Source organism: Ahaetulla prasina, chromosome 2 (genome assembly GCF_028640845.1).
Source record: "Ahaetulla prasina isolate Xishuangbanna chromosome 2, ASM2864084v1, whole genome shotgun sequence".
NCBI lineage: Eukaryota > Metazoa > Chordata > Lepidosauria > Squamata > Colubridae > Ahaetulla > Ahaetulla prasina.
The window spans coordinates 167,892,680-167,912,162 of record NC_080540.1 but is presented as its reverse complement, the minus strand read 5'-3'; the positions used below and the strand labels follow the sequence as shown (position 1 = coordinate 167,912,162).

General features: G+C 43.5%; 1 protein-coding gene across 1 annotated transcript; it reads left to right on the top strand.

The window, feature by feature from the left end:
- The first annotated feature begins 1,060 nt into the window (after window positions 1-1,060).
- Window positions 1,061-19,118, top strand: IGFBP6 (insulin like growth factor binding protein 6). Its single transcript, XM_058167081.1, has 4 exons — window positions 1,061-1,975; window positions 15,699-15,850; window positions 16,507-16,626; window positions 18,146-19,118. The coding sequence occupies exons 1-4, from the start codon at window positions 1,591-1,593 to the stop codon at window positions 18,257-18,259; spliced, it is 771 nt and encodes a 256-aa protein (XP_058023064.1). The 5' UTR covers window positions 1,061-1,590; the 3' UTR covers window positions 18,260-19,118.
- The last annotated feature ends 365 nt before the right edge of the window (window positions 19,119-19,483 follow it).

Genomic DNA, 19,483 nt, shown 5'->3' with positions numbered 1-19,483 from the left:
CACTTTGTCACTCACCTAAAAAAAAAATAGGAAAGTCTGGAAGGCAGCAACTAAACTGATCTTGGCTGATCTTGTAAAATTAAGCAAGTCAGACCTGGTTAATACACGCGTGGGAAACTATCAGGAAATTCCAGGGCTTGAGACTAGACTGGGAAATCAGAAAAAGATCATGGAAGTGGCAAAGAATGTCCCTATTTCTGCCAAAAATAGCTACATTAACAGGTCAGTGAAGAGGGGAATTGATTTTAATTAATAGTGATGCCATCAACGCAATCATGAACCCAGGATCTGTGTGATAAGATCCATGGAATGGCAACCCTAAATTATGTAGGTTGTCTCAAGTCCCACTGAATTTATAACTGTTTGCTATAAAAGTGCTGCTGATAGATGCTTGATTTTTTTTTTTTTGCATGCTTTCTCAGAATTCCGTTGCCGTTTTGGTAAACCTGGCTTTCCACTTTTTCACAAACATTTGAATGCAGGAAAAGCATTGCTATGTCGTCACCTGGCAATGAAAAAGTCAGGCTGCTATAAAAGGTAGAGAAGATCAGTTTTTAAAAATGAGTTACTTTGGTTGCAAGGAGCCAGGAGCTAAGCTGTCAGCAATTTATCCCCACTAATTGTGCCTAAAACCACAAACAAGCACATAGGGCTCAAGGTGAGGCTTCTCTCTCCTCTCCCCCCAATGTTTTAAGTTTTGTGTTAGGAAGAAACCCAACCGGTGAAGCGCTGCATATAGGATTTGAGGCTCTGGATAATCTTTCAGCTCAGCAAGATAAAATTGAAATGACATAGCAGCTTTTAAAATGCTCTTCGATTCAAAGAAAAAAGTTGACATAAAATTCTGCATGTCTGGAATTTTTTTTGGGGGGTGGGTGGGTGAATGGGAAGCGTTAACCTTTATTTACTTATGAATAAAAAGCCCCCCGCACGGCAAAGCGCGTTCTTGATCCGACCATGCAACGAGTTCCGAAGAACGAGTTACGAGAAGTGGGGTGGGTGGGTTTGTCTCGGTTTCAAAAAGCACGTTTGGGGGAGACAACACCATCACGATCGCTTCCCAGCACCGCCATACACACAAGCCACAACTCCGGGAGGTAGGAGGGACGATTAGGCAGGGTTTTTTTGTTTTTGTTTTTTTGCACCGGGGCACTCTCTGTCCTTTACATCGGCGTTCTTTAGGGTACCCCTGCCTTGCTTCCACGCATCATCTCGAAGTCCGCCCGGGGGAGGTGGGGGGCGGAGGTTTCCCAAAATCCTATATTCCAGGAACGACGTTAACACGACAAGAAGGCAGTTCTTCGTCCGGTGCAGCGCAGCCCCACCCGCCCCAAAAACTTCAAGCTTTTTGAGTGGATCTCCTGGCTGGAATTGGTCGGGTTGCTCCCTTTCCGAGGAGCTGCAGAGAGGGAAAGGCAGGTCGGCTTTTTTGGCAGCCCGCAACCACACCCTGCCGGCTGGCGGCCGTCCAACCGGGCTGGCTACACCTGGCGCGGAAGGAGGCCGGCGAGCCGTGGGCTGGACGCGGCATTTAAGAGGCGCTCGGCTGCAGCGCGCTGTTGCCGAGCGCTCAGCCCGGGTCAGTGCACGATGTTCCTCGCTCGATGCCTGGGGACGGCGCTCCTGCTTTTGCTGGCCCCGACGCGGGGATGCGTGGCGGCAGCTGCTGCTGCTGCGTCAGAACCCGACGGCGACACCGGGCCCGCTTGCCCTTCTTCTTCTTCTCCGGCCGGCTGCGATTCCCCCGAAAGCGACCGTAAAGCGACTTGCGACGACGAGAAAGCCTGCGGAGTCCGGGAGGAAGGCGAATCCTGCGGCGTCTATACGCCCAGCTGCGCCCTCGGGCTGCGCTGCGTCCCTCGGCCAGGCGAGCGGACGCCTTTGCAAGCCCTGTTGCGCGGGAAGGGCATCTGCTTGGCCCCGCAACCCAAGAGAGGAGGCGGCAAGAACCAGACGGAGATGGAGCCCGTTGCAGGTAAGTGGGGGTGGGGGGCGCCCCGAGGGCTCGCAAGCCCGCGATGGGCCAGTTTTGGTAAACCTCCGGAGCGGAGGGAAAAAAAGAAAAAGAAACCCTAACGCGCTGCGGTGAGATTTGCGAGCGGAATGATTTAATCGAGTGGGAAGAAACAATGGAAAAATAATCGTTTTTGTGCTTAGCCGAAGCAAAAAAAAACCTCCTTAGGGCCAATTCAGTTGCAACAGCTGTATTATTACTGTTATGCAGCCCCGGCGATGGTTGCTGGTGAGGAAATGGCTCCAGCCGGTGGTGGGATTCAAAACCAGTTCGCGAATTGCACCCCTTCGGGAGAACCGGTTAACTTTCTGAGCAGTTTGGCAAACTGGTTGTTGAGAGAAATCATTATGGGCCGAGAACCGGTTGTTAAATTACTTGAATCCTACCACTGGCTCCAGCAGTGCGCTTTTACGCAAAAGGAAGACCCCCGTGAACGCGAGCGGATTGGGGATTTTGCTACTGAATAGGGAATTTGGGTTTGCATTGCAGAGGTAGAATTACGGGTCGCTGGGCTATTGGATTCCAACTCTCGATGTATGCTTGCTCCAAACCCTGTTTTATTTCTCTGATTTTACTTTATACCTAATAAAAGAAACGTGAATCGCAACGGTTTTCCGGCGAGCAGGTGAGGAATTACCGCGTGTTTTTTTTTTAAAGGTATAATAATCGTACGACTGGACTTTTAAAAAGTAACAAGAACAACAACAGAGTTGAAGGGACCTTGGAGGTCTTCTAGACCAACCCCTTGTCCAGGCAGGAAACCCTACACCATAGTTCTCGGTTTTATCGTCCCAGTCTTTTATTTATGCTTCTTGGGTTCAGAAAGGAACTAGCTAGCACTCCTTCAGACCAGACTCGGCTCCGAAGTTTATGTTTCTTGAGGACTAGAAGCTTCTCTCGTTCCCCTGGCTGGTTTCTCTTCCGGTCAGTGTCGAGGTTCTGCTCTGAACAAGGGGAAATTGAGTTCTCAAATTTTGAAATTGAGTGAAATAATTACTTTTGGGGGCTCCCTCCCTTGCCCAGTAGAAAACTCTCCTGGATGTAGAAGATTAAAGGCAATGGGTTCTTTGTACAGACAGATAGGAATCTTTTAGTTTGGGAGCGGGGGTGACATTATTATTTATTTAAAGAATACAGAATAACACTGAACCTTGGAGGTCGTCTAGTCCAACTCCCTGCCCAAGCTGGAGAGACCCTATACCTATAACCATTTGGGATAAATGGCTGTCCAATCTCTTCTTAAAAAGAGATTTATTTTAAGAGATTTAAATAAGAGATTTGTTTATTTCAATTTAGCTCCAGTATTAAGCAACTGTAGATTCTTGGAGCTACTTGTCTTACTTTTTGCTTAAAAACAAGTACCACATTCATCTGCCAAGCCTGGATGAGGGTGATGGGGATTATTATTTCCTTTTTGATAGCATATCATCCTCTCCTGTGTTCAGAACTTATCCTATCCTATAAAGCAACCTTTCTCAACCTGGTGCCCCTGGGCTGCATCCATCTAATATTCCCAGCCCCCTGAGTAACAATCCCAGCTCACCTGACAGCTGTGGCAAAGGCAGCTTTAAGAGGATCCCAGCCATTAAATTCATGGGAGGATCCTTGAAAAGGGTTTGTGTGTATGTGTGTGTGTGTGGTTTTGCACTTCTGAAATGCAAGTATCCACTAGCTTGTGGTGGACAGAAGCATACTCTGGGAAAGGCAGGGATCAGATTTGATCTCGGTTAATGCAAGTAGAGGCTGGATCTGCCATTACTTGTCTCGCCCCTCTTTTATTGGCTTTGGTTTATGCCTAGAAATTATAGATCCAGCGACCATCCCCTGGGCTCTAGTGTGCTGGTACTGGTCTGTGGCAAAAGGACCAGCAATAAAAATATCTATGGCATCCTTGCCTAACTAATGTGAAGGTGCATCCTCAGAGGCTGATATTGGTTGTGTCTCTTCAATTGCATGGAAGGAGGTGTAGACTGAAAGCAGATAACCTATGGAGTAAATGAACTTTCTTTCCCTATCAGTAAGCTGAAAATGAGCTATGCCACCAAGTGATGGCTGGCTGGTTGGCTGCTCCTGGGCTGTGCCCATAGATTCATGCTTCAGCAGGAAAATAGGACTCATAAAAGTTTACTTGAAGAACCTTTTTCTAAAATTTTAAAAATCAAGAGGGCAAAAGAATTTATAATTCCTGGACTGGTATTTCCGTTTTGGAAGAGAATAATGCAAAGAAACAGCCCAATGCTCAGGCAGTCATACCTATTAGAACTAAATCCTCTTAAAAGGCACTAAATCACCTTAAATGGCAAAGATGCTCCTAAATAAAAACAGTTTGCCTGATACAGAAAGATGGTAGAAGGAAAAGTGGCCACTGCTGGTGTTTTGGTGGCAAAGGCTTGTTCTAAACCAGGGGTCTCCAACTTTGGCAACTTTAAGCCTCGTGGACTTCAACTCCCAGCAAAGCTGGCTGGGGAATTCTGGGAGTTGAAGTCCACCAGGTTTAAAGTTGCCAAGGTTGGAGACCCCTGTTCTAAACTAACTGCCTCAATCTGAAATCTTTTGTCTATGCTAGTTCTCATCTTAGTCTATCTAGTCATGAATAGTGTATGGATGGTGGAGTCCAGCACAGTTGAAGAACTCTGCGTTGAAAAAGACTAGTTGCCATGATCTTTAATGATCCAATACCAGTAGTACAGATAGTCCTCCAATTTACGGCCACAGTTGAGCCCCAGATTTCTCATGCAAATTGAGGCATTTGTTAAGTGAATGTTGCCCCATTTTACGACTTCTCTTGCCACATTTGTTAAGTGAATCACTGCAGTTGGATCAGTTAGTAACCCAGTTGTTGAGTGAATCTGGTTTCCCCGTTGACTTTGCTTGGCAGAAGTTTCCAAACAGGGATCACAGGATTTGGGGACACAGCGATGGTCATAAACATGCCAAGCACCTGAATTTTCATCACACGATCATAGGGATGCTGGAATGGTCGCAACTGTGAAAAGCACTCATAAGTCACTTTTTTTCAGTGCCTTCGTAACTTTGAACAGTCACTAACTGAACTTTTGTAAGTCAAGGACTACCTGTATAGGGTAAATTCCCAAACCTCTCATATTCATTCTGGAATTCTTGTGCTGTTTGGGGCTACCACTCCTGTTAACCAGTGACCTTAAGTGTGCTGCTTGAGGTTGTGGTTCCCCTCCACCCTATAATGCAGAGGCTCCCAGGTTAAGCTTGCAGAGCAGATCTGGCCCATTGCTGAATTCCATTCCTCATAGGGATCCCTTCTTCATCTTTCCTGAGAAGTTAAGTGTTTCAAAGCATGAGGTGTCTGTTCTTGGTTGAGGCTGCTGGGATCCAGGGCTGTGAGTGAACTCTGCATCTGGGAAAAACCAATGCTATTTTTTTAAGCTGTGGAACAAACTGTCTCTCTTGTTTGTTAGGATTTATGAGTTATTCAGAGCAATATAGAAACAGAGTCCAAGGCAGTTTCCTTAGCAAAAGTATAATAACCAAAGCATCTTTTTTTTTTTTAAGGAAAAAAAGCCTTTGTTTTATTCCCAGGTAATTTGTGACCACGTTCTTTCACTTCCCCAGCTGTGCAATCAACTCAAGAAGACCTCCTCCTTCATGCCCATCACTCTACGATGCACCAGAGCAGGGGTCTCCAACCTTGGCAACTTTAAGACTTGTGGACTTTAACTCCCAGAATTCCTCAGCCAGCAAAGCTTTGCTGGCTGCGGAATTCTGGGAGTTGAAGTCCACAAGTCTTAAAGTTGCCAAGGTTGGAGACCCCTGCATCAGAGAACAAAGAACAGTTTCATCACCAGTCTGAAAGTTCAGCAGGGGCTTAATCCAGAAAATAGATTCATCCCCAGATGATTCAGAACTTTTAATGGTCATTACTTTTCATGCAACTATCCTAAACAATGTCACTGCCAAGTGTCTGAATCACAGTCATGTTACTACCATATAAGACCCTGTCTTATATTTTTGGGGGCCTTATTGCCATGCGCTCAAAAGCCCGATTGGGCTTATTACCAGGGGATGTCTTATTTGGGTATATGGATGCTCCAATGGTCATAAGTGTGAGGACCGGTCATCATTTTTTTCAGCAGAGTTGTAACTTTGAACGGTTGCTAAATGAATGATTGTATGCCAAAGGCTACCTGTACTATCCAACTGTTTTGTTCCTGCCATCAACCTGACAGGTGCACCTTTATAGATGGCTGTGTTTGATTTGTGCTATTAAAAAAAGCCCATTTATTTCTAGAACCAACATTCTTTCATCCTCTTGTCTCCTTATTTTTTTTTTATTTGCATTTATATCCCGCCCTTCTCCGAAGACTCAGGGCGGCTTACACTATGTCAAGCAATAGTCTTCATCCATTTGTATATTATATACAAAGTCAACTTATTGCCCCCAACAATCTGGATCCTCATTTTACCTACCTTATAAAGGATGGAAGGCTGAGTCAACCTTGGGCCTGGTGGGACTTGAACCTGCAGTAATTGCAAGCAGCTGCTGTTAATAACAGACTGTCTTAGCAGTCTGAGCCATCAGAGGCCCTTATGTGTCTTATCTCTTAAAATTCCAAAATGGCACCTTGGAAATCAGTAAGAATTCTCCTCCCACAATTTCTTAATGCCAGTGGGGTTCTGGTATGCCAACCTTAATAGTTCCAAGCAAAAAATACTGTGTATTTGTTTTATTTATAGATGCTTCATTGGCTTCAGTGAGCAGCTTCAGAGGTTAGAAGAATTAATATAAACACATGAAAATTAAATTACCAGGGTACAATTGTCTATTAGCTGAGTTGAGGAAAGAACTCGGTTTTCTTTTTGCTGTCTTTGACAACTAGTTGCTGAAATTCTAATTTTGTTCGAAATGACTTCATGGAATAAAAGCCAGGAATAGTGGATGGGCAGTCAAAAAATGCAGGAGCCAGCTGCTGGCCAGGCATGACAACCTACCATTTTGCTAGTGTCCAATAAGATTGGATGAATTCTTGTAGACTTATGCCCTGTCACTAAGAAAGAGAAATAATAAAGCCAGTGCCTTGGAATGGAATATTATGGCACTAATATTCTCTGGATTCCCCAGACTTCTAGGTTAAGTAAATGCTACCAATTCTGGAGAAAAGAGCTCATGTGAAAACATGGGAAAGCATGCACAGATTCCAGTGCAATGCTGTTATAGCGTCTTTTAGTTCTGTTAGTGTCTTCTATCAGTTCTTTGCCTTGCCTGCATGATTGCATTTGTGCAGATTGCTTTCTATAATAGGGGTCTTCAACCTTGGCAACTTTAAGCCTGGTAGACTTCAACTCCCAGAATCCCCCAGCCAGCAAAACTGGCTGGGGAATTCTTGGAGTTGAAGTCCACCAGGCTTAAATTTGCCAAGGCTGAAGACTCCTGTTCTATAATTCACCTTTTCTATCATTCAAATGTTTGCACATTAACAGATGAGTGTTTTTGACTATAACTGGCATCTTTAAAGAAAGAAACTTATTTCTTTCAAGTGTTTTTGTTCTAGCTTGCTGTTTTCCTTCCGCCTTTAGATTGGCAAACTCTTAAGATTAGAGTGCTCTGAGCTGATATTTTCTGGGTAGGTTAGGGCCAGAATACCCAGCCGGGGATCATTAGAGTGAGTTTTAATTTTTTACATCTAGAGAGCCCGGGTTGGGAAGGGCTGCCCTCAGCCTCTTAATTTGGAGGTTGTAAGGAAAGCCAGCAGTGCTAATAGAACTTGTGGTCAGCAAGTCATGCAAATGATGCACCTAATGATACATTTTTATCCTCAATTAAATTTAGGATATTTTTAGGATTTTTCAGGTAGGGGAAGAGATTGTACTTTCAGCCGAGTATTATTCTGAGTAAATATACAATATGTTTTAAAGGAGCCGAAACTTATTTGTAAATCCATCAGAATGCTACTCTCACCTCTTTAAAGCTTCTAGCTTTTGTTAGTGCAGGAAAAGTCTTCAAAAGCTATTTTGTATATGAGGCGCTCAGAAAGTTTATTGAATGGTTATCTCAGTGGATTCATACACATCCAGCATTAGTCTGTCCCGGGGTGAAATTTACTTACCTTCCCTATCGGTTCGCCAATATGCTCGCACGCGCTGTCGTCTGCGCATGCGCAGAGGCTTAAAATGTCATGACATCCACGTGGGTGGGCAGAGCATCCCGCAGCCACCGCTACCGGTTTACCTGATCTGGATATAACCAGCTGGATTTCACCCAGTGATGAAATCTGAACCGCTTTACTACCGGTTCACTCGCTGTGCGCTGTGCGCACATATACACAGTATGCACCATGCACCAAATGCAAGGTGCGCGCACAGTACATGCCAAAAGGAGGCATGGGGAAAGTAGAACAGTGCGTGCGGGGGGTAGGGGTGATCAGCTGTGGCGCACCATCTTTTTTTTACTTTTAAAAGCATTTTTAACAATCTATTCTGCCGAATAGGTTGTAAAAAATGCTTTTAAAAGTAAAAAAAGGCTCCGACGATTGCGTGGCTCAGCTTTGATTGTCAAATCCTTTTTTTCACCTTTTAAAAGCATTTTTTAAAAAAAATTCAAAACGTTTTACAAAAAAAATCCCCCCAACCGCCCTCCCTTCACTAATCCCTCCCCCCTGACTTCCCGGATGAAGCACAAGGTATAGTTAAAAATAAACATATGCTAAGAAAATTTTCCCCCAAAACTATTATACCAATTTTCCCTCTCTAGCTCTGACTTCCTCCTAACATAACCAAAATCCTTCAGGAGAAAAAAAAAATAAAATTAACAATTAACAGTAACAAAATATATAAATCAATAGAACAAATTAATCCTAAAGTATTTAAAACCAACTAAGGCATAAAAATCCAATCCAATTCAAAGAATATCTCCCTTATAGCTTCTATAACCATACAATTTTTCCCCCCAGGTCTTTCTTACATAAACTCTTTCAAAAATATTCTATTCAAAATACAATACAACACATTATAAAATTTCAATACCGAGAATTACAGTAGCTATTCAAATTTAGTCCTTCCACGTCAAAATCCAGTATAAATCCAAATACCTAGTCTTTTATGATAAACATATCATCAACCCATTTCTTCCAGATATTGTCTTTCAGGGACAGTAATATTTTTGTCTGTTAATAATTCAAAACAACCTCGTTTCAAGGATAATACTTTTGTCTCTTGCCATTTTTTTTGATGCATTAATCTCTGTCTTTCCTTCATTACTCCTTTTGAAAAGTCAGTCACAATATTGCCTAATAGTTCCTTATGTCCAAAAATCCACAAATTACTACCATATATTCCATCAGTCCAAAGAGAGAATTCTTGAAAAGCATTAAGCCTGTAAATTTTTCCGGTTCGGGAGACAGCCTCCTGTAGCACAAATTCTGACATTTCATCCAAACTATTTAAAGGAAACTTCTTTACATCAACTTGTTTATTCACGATCATATCTTCATATTTATCCACTTTTGTTTGTATCTCCTCCATTGCATTTAAGTCCTGATCACACTGGTTAATTTCCTCCAAGCCTTGATCCAAAAAGTCCCCATTTTTTATCAGTTCGTATTTTTGAATAATTAAATACATTCTTCCTGTGTAATCCTGTATAAAGTCACGAATCCATTCTTCTGAAAGAACCTTCATGGCAAAGTTCTTGCTGAAAATCCCCTTTTGAAATACTTAAACAACGTAATATAATCCAACAATCCACAATCCAACACAATAAGATGAAGTCTCCATTCAGTTTCGATTTCGCAGCAAGGCTATCGGTCTATTTGCAGTTAGTCTCAAACGCCATTTTAAAAGAAGGGGAAAAAAATTTCTCTCTTTAAAAAAAGGAGGAAGTCAGGAAATCAACAATACTTGCAAACCAGTAATTGTTCACTCATGCTTCTTCCGTCTGCTTATAGAATCCACAAAAAGAAATCAATTATTAGCAGAACTTGGACACCTTCCTCTTTTCCTGCTTTTGCAGCTGGATACTGGAGATAGGAGGAATTCAATGGGATTCGACCTTTTGGGACTTTGCATAACAAAAACAAAGCCCCTAGGGGAATCTACCACTCTCCCCCCTGCTCTTTCCCCTGCTCTCTCAACCAGAGAGGGAAAATTAAGTCAGGAACAGCTGATCGTAGCTGTTTACACCGGCTTTTACCATATCCAGTGCGGAGTGCCATAAATTAGCACCCAGCGAGAAAGGCTCACGCGGCTCAGCTGTGATCGTCAGAGCCTTTTTTTAATCTTTTAAAAGCATTTTTTTAAAAGAAGCGGGAAGTGGGCGACCGGGCAGTGGGTGGGCATGGGCGGGGGGGTGGAGCAGAGATTTTTGCTACCGCTTCTCCGAACTACCCACCACCATCGTTACCAGATCGGCCAATCCAGTCCAAACCAGGAGTATTTCGCCTCTGATTTCACCCCTGGTGTGTCCCCCTTCCTCACAAAAAGCAGTGGCAATTAGAAAAGTCCCATTCATTCTATTAGACCAAGCTCCTGAGGTATAAGCAATAATTTCTAGTGTTTCTAATTAATCTGACAAGTTTCTTTATTTGTAGAATCTGAGTTGCATTACTTTCATAAAATTGCTGCAAGGATGTTATCATCAACAAATCCCCTTTCTGTCTTGCGGTGGTCAATCACTGCCGTTTTCTTCTGGAATACAGATGGTCCTCAACTTACAACAGTTCATTTGGTGACCGAAGTTACAACGGCATTAAAAAAAGTGACTTATGACCGTTTTTCACTCTTAATGACTATTGCAGCATCCCCATGGTCACATGATCATAATTCAGATGCATGGGAACTGGTTCATATTTACGACCGTTGCTGTGTCCCAGGGCTCATGTGTTCTCCTTTTGCCCCCTTTCTGACAAGCAAAGTCAGTTAAGAACCATGTGTCTAATTTAACAGTTGTAGTGACTCACTTAACAATTGTGGTAAGATAAGTCATAAAACGGGGCAAAAGCAGTGGTGAAATGCACCTGGTTTTATCCGGTCAGGCGAACTAGCAGCACCGGCAGTGGGAGGCTTTGCCCACCCACCTGGACGTCATCACATCCCATTTTTGATGCTCTGCGCATGCGCAGAGATGTCACGAGCAAAGCGAGCGCACGCACGCTCCCATTTGCGAATTGGTAGTGAAGGTAAATGGATTTCATCCCTGGGCAAAAGTCACTTACCAAATGTTTCCCTTCGCAACATTTTTGGGGAATGGATTGGGAGAAAATATGCAGATGGTGTCCATTAGATGGACCAGTGACATTAAGTTAAACCAAGCCTCTTCCCAAAGTTTGCTTGGGTGACGATTGTTCTTGGTTCCTTGGTTTCGAAACGAAGATCTTAATCATGTTTGTCTTTAGTCAAATCTATTTCCATCAAAGACAAAGAGACACAAATCCTTTGCTTGGGGAAAACTAGATAATTCCCATGAGTGAATCTTTAAATAAATAAATAATGTACTTGCTATACAACGCAGGGGTTTCTAGGCTGCCTTCAGAATCTGCAAGTAGGTAATCTAGGGTGGCAATCAGATAATAGGTATCCATTAGGTGCGCAGCAGTGGTGGGTTTCAAATTTTTTTACTACCGGTTCCTGTGGGTGTGGCTAGGTGGGTGTAGCATGGCTTGGTGGGCGTGGCTTGGTGGGTGTGGCAGGGGAAAGATACTGTAAAATCTCCATTCCCTCCCCAATCCAGGGGAAGGATACTGCAAAATCTCCATTCCCTCCCCTATCCAGGGAAAGGTTACCGCAAAATCCCCATTTCCTTTTGATCAGCTGGGACTTGGGAGGCAGGGAATAGATGGGGGCGGGGCCAGTCAGAAATTTTACTACCGGTTTTCTGAACTACTCAAAATTTCTGCTACTGGTTCTCCAGAATTGGTCAGAACCTGATGAAACCCACCTCTGGTGTGCAGGATTACATCTTCATGCACTAGATATTTGTGCACAAGAATTTACGATCGAATTAACAGTGTTAGAAATAGTTCCATTGGCCGGCATGAAAAATCCCCAAATGAGGAATATCTGTTGTGAGAAAACCTTTTGATGCTTTCTTATAAAGAATACTAGTGCTTCAGGTCTCTTTAACCTGTCAACAACTTAGAAATTTAGAAAGCAGGCAAAGAATATAACATTTGACTACATTTGAGTTGGGGAGCAGTTCTATGCACCATCTGGAGATTCTGGCTGTCAGAGTCTCTATCAAAATCTGGTTTTTGAATTATTCTAAGATCTGAAGCGAATGATCATTAATCTAGAAATTCCTAGGCTGCTCTTGGTGTTTGGTGCTAGGCTGATGGTGGCATTAACTGGTTGAGAGACCCTGGATTGTGGAAAGAGGCCTAAGGGAGGCCATAATTGGGTTAATTGTAGATGTGGAAAGAACAAGCAATTTTCATGAAGGTGGTGGCTCCTGTAAAAAGCAGAAGCCAGAAAAGGGAAGATTGATGATTGATTTTGAAAACAAACCAGATTTGCTGGGGACTGCAGAGAAACAGACTCCAGGAAAAATGTCACACTACAGATACCGTGTTTTCCTGAAAATACGACCTACCCTGAAAGTAAGTTCTAGTTTGATTTTTACGTGTGTGCCCAATATAAGCCCTACCCCGCAAAATAAGCTCTAATTAAGACCCCGCCCACTCCAAGGTGCACTGGATGGGGCGAGGCGCATGGGTAAAAATTAAGCTAGGTTGGGGATGGGAAGGTAGAGCTTCCCTGCTTAACAGGCCCCCACACACCCCGACATCTGCTTGCCTTGCAGGCCCGCTTCTTCTGCGGCTGCTTGCGTGACCCCCATTTTGCTGTCAAAGCTCTTCCGGAAAGCCCTCTGCAGCTGAGAAACGGGCTCCAGATCGACCCGGAGTGTTATCAGCTGCAGAAGGCTTTCCGGAAGGCCTCTGATGGCAAAATGGAAGCCAGAGAGTGCTGCAAGTGTCAATTCGGAGCCTGTTTCTCAGCTGCAGAGGCCTTTCCGGAAGGCCTCTGATGACAAAACGGAGGTCGGGGGCGACGGGCACAAGTGGCTCTAAGCCGCCATAGAAGAAGTGGGCGGCAGCAGGCTCCTGCTGGGCGGGACTGTTGGAGCCGCCACTGCGAGGTGAGTCAGTAATTAGACATCCCCAAAAATAAGACCTGGAGCCTTTTTTGGTGATAAAAAAATAATATAAGACGGTCTTATTTTCAGGGAAATATGGTAGTCCTTGACTTATGATGGAAATTCCAATTTCAATTGGGGTCATATGTCAGTGTGGTTGTAAAGCAAGTGACTGGACCCAATTTTATGACCATTTTTTATTATCATTTGTTAAATAAATCACATGGTCATTAAGTGAATCCAGCCTTCCCAATTGACTTGGCTTGTCAGAAGCTGGCTGGGAAGCTCACAAATGGTGATCACTTAACTACCAGCTGCTGCAGCCATCATCAGTGTGAACCAGTTGCCCAGTGACCAAATTGTGAACATGTGACCCTCAGGGTGGTGCGACAATTGTGACTTCAAGGACGATTTTTGCAAGTCCCTTTTTCCAAAGGCATCCTATCTTCAAACGATCGTTAAAGAAAGGGTCGTAAGTTAAGGACTATCTGTAAGGTATTCCGCATAGGTGAGGCAATAGAGGAGCAGCCTGGAATGATACTGGAGGCTCCATTCTAAGCTTTGGGTCATGTGACCCATAGTGGAATGTATGCCGCTTCCGGCTTGTTCAGCAGCAACAAATTCAGATGCTTGACCTGAATTTACAACCATAGGATGCACTTTCTCCCCCCATCCCACCATCTCCATCCTGCTCTGTCTTTTTGGCCATCCTGCTGTGCCACCCTGCACCACTGCCACCCCCTTACGAACCTTTGCTATCTTCTTCCTCCCACTGCTGATAAGGCAACTTTGTGAAGTTCTGCAACTCCAGCAGCTGCTTTGCAAAGGGCCAGGGCCGGGCATATCACATCAGCAGCAAGAGGAAGAAGAAGACAGCAAAAGTTGGCTAGGGGCAGCAAAATGTAGGGTGACTAAACGGGCAGAAATAACGGTACAGATAGGTGGATGGTGGAGCGCGGTGGGATAGAAGAGGTGGTGGCGCAGGCCTGGCCTAATGACCGCATCCAGGACTTATTGGAATTGCTGTTACTCAGTGGTGGGGGTCACTTGACGTTTCATCTAACGACTGCAGCAATTTCAATTCTGGCCCCCATTAAGACTGTTAAATGAGGACTTCCTGTATGTGGAGAGGAGCCAGTGTGATCTATTGGCTAAGACATTAGGCTAGAAATCATCAGTTCTAGTCCGTCTGTGTCATGAAGGGTGACCTTGGACCAGGGGTGGGTTCTAAAAGGGTGACTTTGGACCAAGGGTGGGTTCTAATTACCTTTATTACCAGTTCGCAGTGGGATTGACGCGTGTGCTTCCTGATGATGGTGGGGTTGGTGGTGGATTTCCACCCCCCCTCCTGTTTTACTCCCAGTTTGCAAGAACCGGTCAGAACCGGGGGTAACCCACTACTGCCTTGGACCGGTCATTTTCTCTAGGCCCTTGGAAAGGCGCACAGGCAAACCATTTTTTTTAATTTATTTTTTTGCATTTATATCCCGCCCTTCTCCGAAGACTCAGGGCGGCTTACACTATGTCAAGCAATAGTCTTCATCCATTTGTATATTATATACAAAGTCAAACTTATTGCCCCCAAACTTATTGCCCCCAACAATCTGGGTCCTCATTTTACCTACCTTATAAAGGATGGAAGGCTGAGTCAACCTTGGGCCTGGTGGGACTAGAACCTGCAGTAATTGCAGGCAGCTGCTAATAACAGACTGCATTAGCCTGTTGAGCCACCAGAGGCTCATTTCATTTCTGAAAAACCTTGCTAAGAAAACTGCAGGGACTTGTCAGGCAGTCTGCAAGAATCAGACATGATTAGCTGATTAAATGGAAAGAGAAAAAAACCCTGTATGTACACACACTGATAGGAATTCCCTCCCCCTTTCCTAGAGGTACATAAATAAACAAGAAAGATGCATACACCTTGATTTAGATTCATTCTCATTCTCTCTCTCTCTCTCTCTCTCTCTCTCTCTCTCTCTCTCTCTCTCTCTCTCTCTCTCTCACACACACACACACACACACACACACACACACACACACACACAAAAACACACTCTCATTAGACCCTGTGGAGAAAGTACTGCAAATAATGCACTGCAGCTACATCTTGTGGCCACTGCTGGTAAGAATACTGAAATTAATTTTTATCTTATTTTTCCTAACCCAAGGGAATGATATAAAGGGAGAAATAATATAAAGGGAGTTGGAATGCTGCCTGTGCATCAGCAATATGTGTTTACTTATTTACTTTCACTAACGCACTACTTAATTTTGTGGACCAAGAGTGGTTTACAAACACTAATTCACAAAACATCATTCACAAAACAACAGAAGTTTGAATGGATTTGGTGACATGCGTATTATTTAAAATACAAAAGAAGCATACATTAATCTAACTGGGCAGTCCCCAAAGGATTAGAAGTCGGTATCTTTTATGAACTTCTTCTGAAAGCTGGTGAAAAATTGTTTTTCTTTAGCAGTTGTGAAAAAATCCTGAAATGCTGTAGTGAAGAGAGACCTGAAGTTGAATAGTTTTGCCCTTGACTAAGAAAAAAAGGGAAAAAAAGTTGAATTCTCTTTCTCTAGGTGATGGCAGAAGGGAAAATTACCAGACAGATAATCCAACTCTGGAACCTCTCCTCCTTCAAATCCAAGACCCTTTGCCAGATGTCGTGGTGGACAAATCCCAGATACAACAGGACCCCCTAAATAATGGTATTAAACAGGAATTTGATATGGTGAGTGAAATGAGAGTCTTGATCTTGGGCACCAAGCCCTGGAAGAGAATAAATGGGGTTGCCTTTGCCGCCTTCTCATGCCTTGCTGGGATTTATGCATCTTGCTCTCTATAGTCTTTGCTTCCTAGCAGTGCTGAGACTTAACAAAACGAAGAGTCCTGCACATCATTGCTTTTGGGGGAATCTGCATCTCAATTTCCCCCTCCCAATCTATGTATTCAGCAAAGCATGTAGTCTTGTAATGCGTGCGAGATTGCCAAGAGATGCTTCTGCTTTTTAAAGAGCCTCAAATACATATAGTGAGTTAAAGGGCAGTATGCTAGGGAGAAAGAGTCACTACCCCAACGTGATCGCTTTTTTGTGGGGGGGAGGGGATGGTTCTATGTGAGCGGTAGGTACGTGTGCTCGCAGCTCACACAAATGCATGAGAGCATTGAGCTGTGTGAGGGTCCGCCACTCGCACAAGTGTAGCTGTGTGTGTGTCCGCTTGTCTGCCACATAACGGGCCAGTTCTGAATGGGACACACCCTGGGGTTTGGGGACCCCTGGCATAGAGTGCTGCTAATATTACCTAGACCCAAATACCCAAATACTGCATCCCCATGCAATGCAGTGGTTTTCTCCTTTCAATCACTAACTTTTTCTCCTTTTCACAGGGTCCCTGCCGCAGGCATTTGGCAGCCATCTTGCAGGAGCTGAAAGCCCCCCTCTACATGAACGGCGAAGATATCTTCATTCCCAATTGTGACACCAAAGGCTTTTATAGGCGAAAGCAGGTATCTACTTTAAACATGGTTTAAAGCAAAGGAAGCTGTTCTGGGTCTTTGAGGGAAGACCTAGCCATGCAGGCAAAACTCAGCTTCGGGCTGGAATGTCAAAGAAATTCATGCAGAGTGTGAGTTTCCCATAGTGGGAGAAAGGGTGGGTGAAAATTTTACAAAATGGCCAAAGCCCAGTGAACTTGCTGGCACTCTCCAGTTTGCATTAGAGCAGTAACAGAGAATTGATTTACCAGTCTTGCTCCTTATACATTAAGTTATGGCTTGAAGTCTGCTGGAGAAAGCCCCAATTACTGGGTTCATCCATTCTGCAAACCCATCCTGATGGCATTTATGGGAAAATTTAGCTCCCTCCTCTTACTTTTTAAAAGTCCAAGCTTATTCATGCTTATAGAGAAGTAAATCCAGCTGAGTTCTATGACTGATTCAATTGGAAGAACTCAGAGGATTGTCTCCTTGCTGTGTAGCAAGGCTCGGTAAGACCTACCAATTTCCAATTCTTCCAAACCTGGTTTCATTAGGACTGTCTAGATACAATCATCTTGCTAAATGTCTACCCTGACCCAACCATCTCCCTAAAGTACTAGCAGAAGCATCAGCAGTGGCTGGTGGGCTGTGCAGGATGGGACTTAAAGAGCAGCAAGGGTATTCTCATTAAAGTGTCATGGCTTAAAATAACATTTCTCAATTTCATCAAGTTGAGCTCCTAGCACGCCGGCTGGGGAATTCTGGGAGGCAAAGTCCACATCTTTTAAACTTGCTAAGATTGAGAAGAAGGACACAGTGTGGCTAAGAAGCTGAGATTGTCAATCAAAAGGTCAGCAATTTGGCGGTTCGAATCCCTAGCGCCACGTAATGGGGTGAGCTCCCGTTACTTATCCCAGCTTCTGCCAACCTAGCAGTTCGAAAGCACATAAAAAATGCAAGTAGAAAAATAGGGACCACCTTTGGTGGGAAGGTAACAGCATTCCATGCGCCTTTGGCGTTTAGTCATGCCGGCCACATGACCATGGAGACGTCTTCGGATAGCGCTGGCTCTTCAGCTTTGAAACAGAGATTAGCACCGCCCCCTAGAGTCGGGAACGAGTAGCGCATATCTGCGAGGGGAACCTTTACCTTTAGGTTGAGAAACATGGATTTAGAAGGATTTGTGAATATGCTGTGGATCAATCCTGTGCTCTTCAGTAATAATGGAAGGTCCTGTGGCTGCCTTTGCCTTAGTTCTTTCAACTTTCTTTGAAAGAGATCAAGATTAGAGAAATAGCTTCCTTTTAAAATATAGGTTAGCCATTGCATATTTTTTTCTTGCAGAAAGAAAATTGTTTCAGTGGCTGCTATACTGAGCAGTAAATAAGATTCATTATGATCTGCTTCAAATGAGCCATCTTATTTTTTTTATATACAAAAGCATAATGTAAAGAAATCAGGTCTTCTACAGTGGGTATTGTTTCTCCGATGTTCTAAACTTTCTAGGAAAGTCAATTTGCTGTTGAAAAGGTTATTTTCTTCTCCATAGTGCCGGACTTCCAAAGGTCAGAAGAGAGGCCGATGCTGGTGTGTGGATAAGAGAGGCCATCTGTTGGAAGGGCTGGAAGAGAGCCCCCTCTGCCTGCTTGCTAACAATGACTGAAGATGCAGAAAAGACCGGAGGCCACCATGGTCCAGCAGCAGCAGAATTCTTGACTGAGGGGACTTCGTTTTATTAGAACAGTCGTGGAAAATGTATGCTTGTAATTTATTGCACAGTTGTTGCCTTGTTGGGATCCTGCCTTCCCTGGGATAACTTTGGAGCTCTTATGGTGTCTAATAATACTCTACAAAAGACTGCTCAGAGAAATAGCCAACTGGGGTCTTGTTAACTGCATGACCGAAGAGAGGTGTTGAATAAGCTACCAATAGTTGCATTATAGCAATAATGCTGGCACTTGAATCAATTCTCTTATACCAGTAAAGATGCTTATACAAGTAAAGGAACAAGAATAGCCAGTTCCTGGAGGTGCAATATATATACTTGGGCTACCTTCTATAAATTGTATAGGGAGATCAGGATTTATCTTATACATGCTACCCAAAGAGATGTGTTTTGTGGAAGGGGTTTTTAATAGCACAATTGTAGTACTCATTAAGGGTGACATAGGAGGAAGTAAAATTTGGCCAAGTTTTTAATGGCCCTCATCTACAATTTAAGCAAGAAAATGAAAGTGATACAGATACTGGAAATGAGATGTATGGAAGTTTTAGCTGTACCTTTAATGTTTTTCGCACTCTCCCTTGTGTTCTGTTTCATGGCTCTCCCCAGCATATCCTTTTAAAGAGTTATCTAGATGACAGGAAAACCTGAAGCTGCCTTCCCCGCAGAAAAGCAGTGGATGATGGATTGTCCCTATTTGCCATAACGTGCTTTAATTTAATGTGTTTAAACAGATAGGTCTCTATTTCTATATGTTTTACTATATGTTTGGTTTCAATAAATTGGATGATTATGCCATTTTAATGATTTGCTGATATTTTAAATCCCTGATGCGAGGAAGCTAAAATTACTTCTTTTGGAGAGAGCTTTTTTAAACACCGTGTTGCATTCAAAATTTAATTTTCAGTAGCAAGTGGAATTAATAGTTCTTTGTAACTGACAGATTGCTTACTTATAAAACATTAAGTATCTGGTTAATAATTGAGAGGTTTTATTTACTTCTAAATGGGCTCTTTAAGATAAGAGGCTAGCAGTGTCAAGTGTTTTGCTGGGTAGAGATTTGAAAACAAAGCTAGTGTAGACAGATGAAATGGAAAAAACAAAGGTCCAAATTATGCAGCTGGTAAGAAGGGCAAGCTGTCCAAATGGATGCTGTCTTACAGA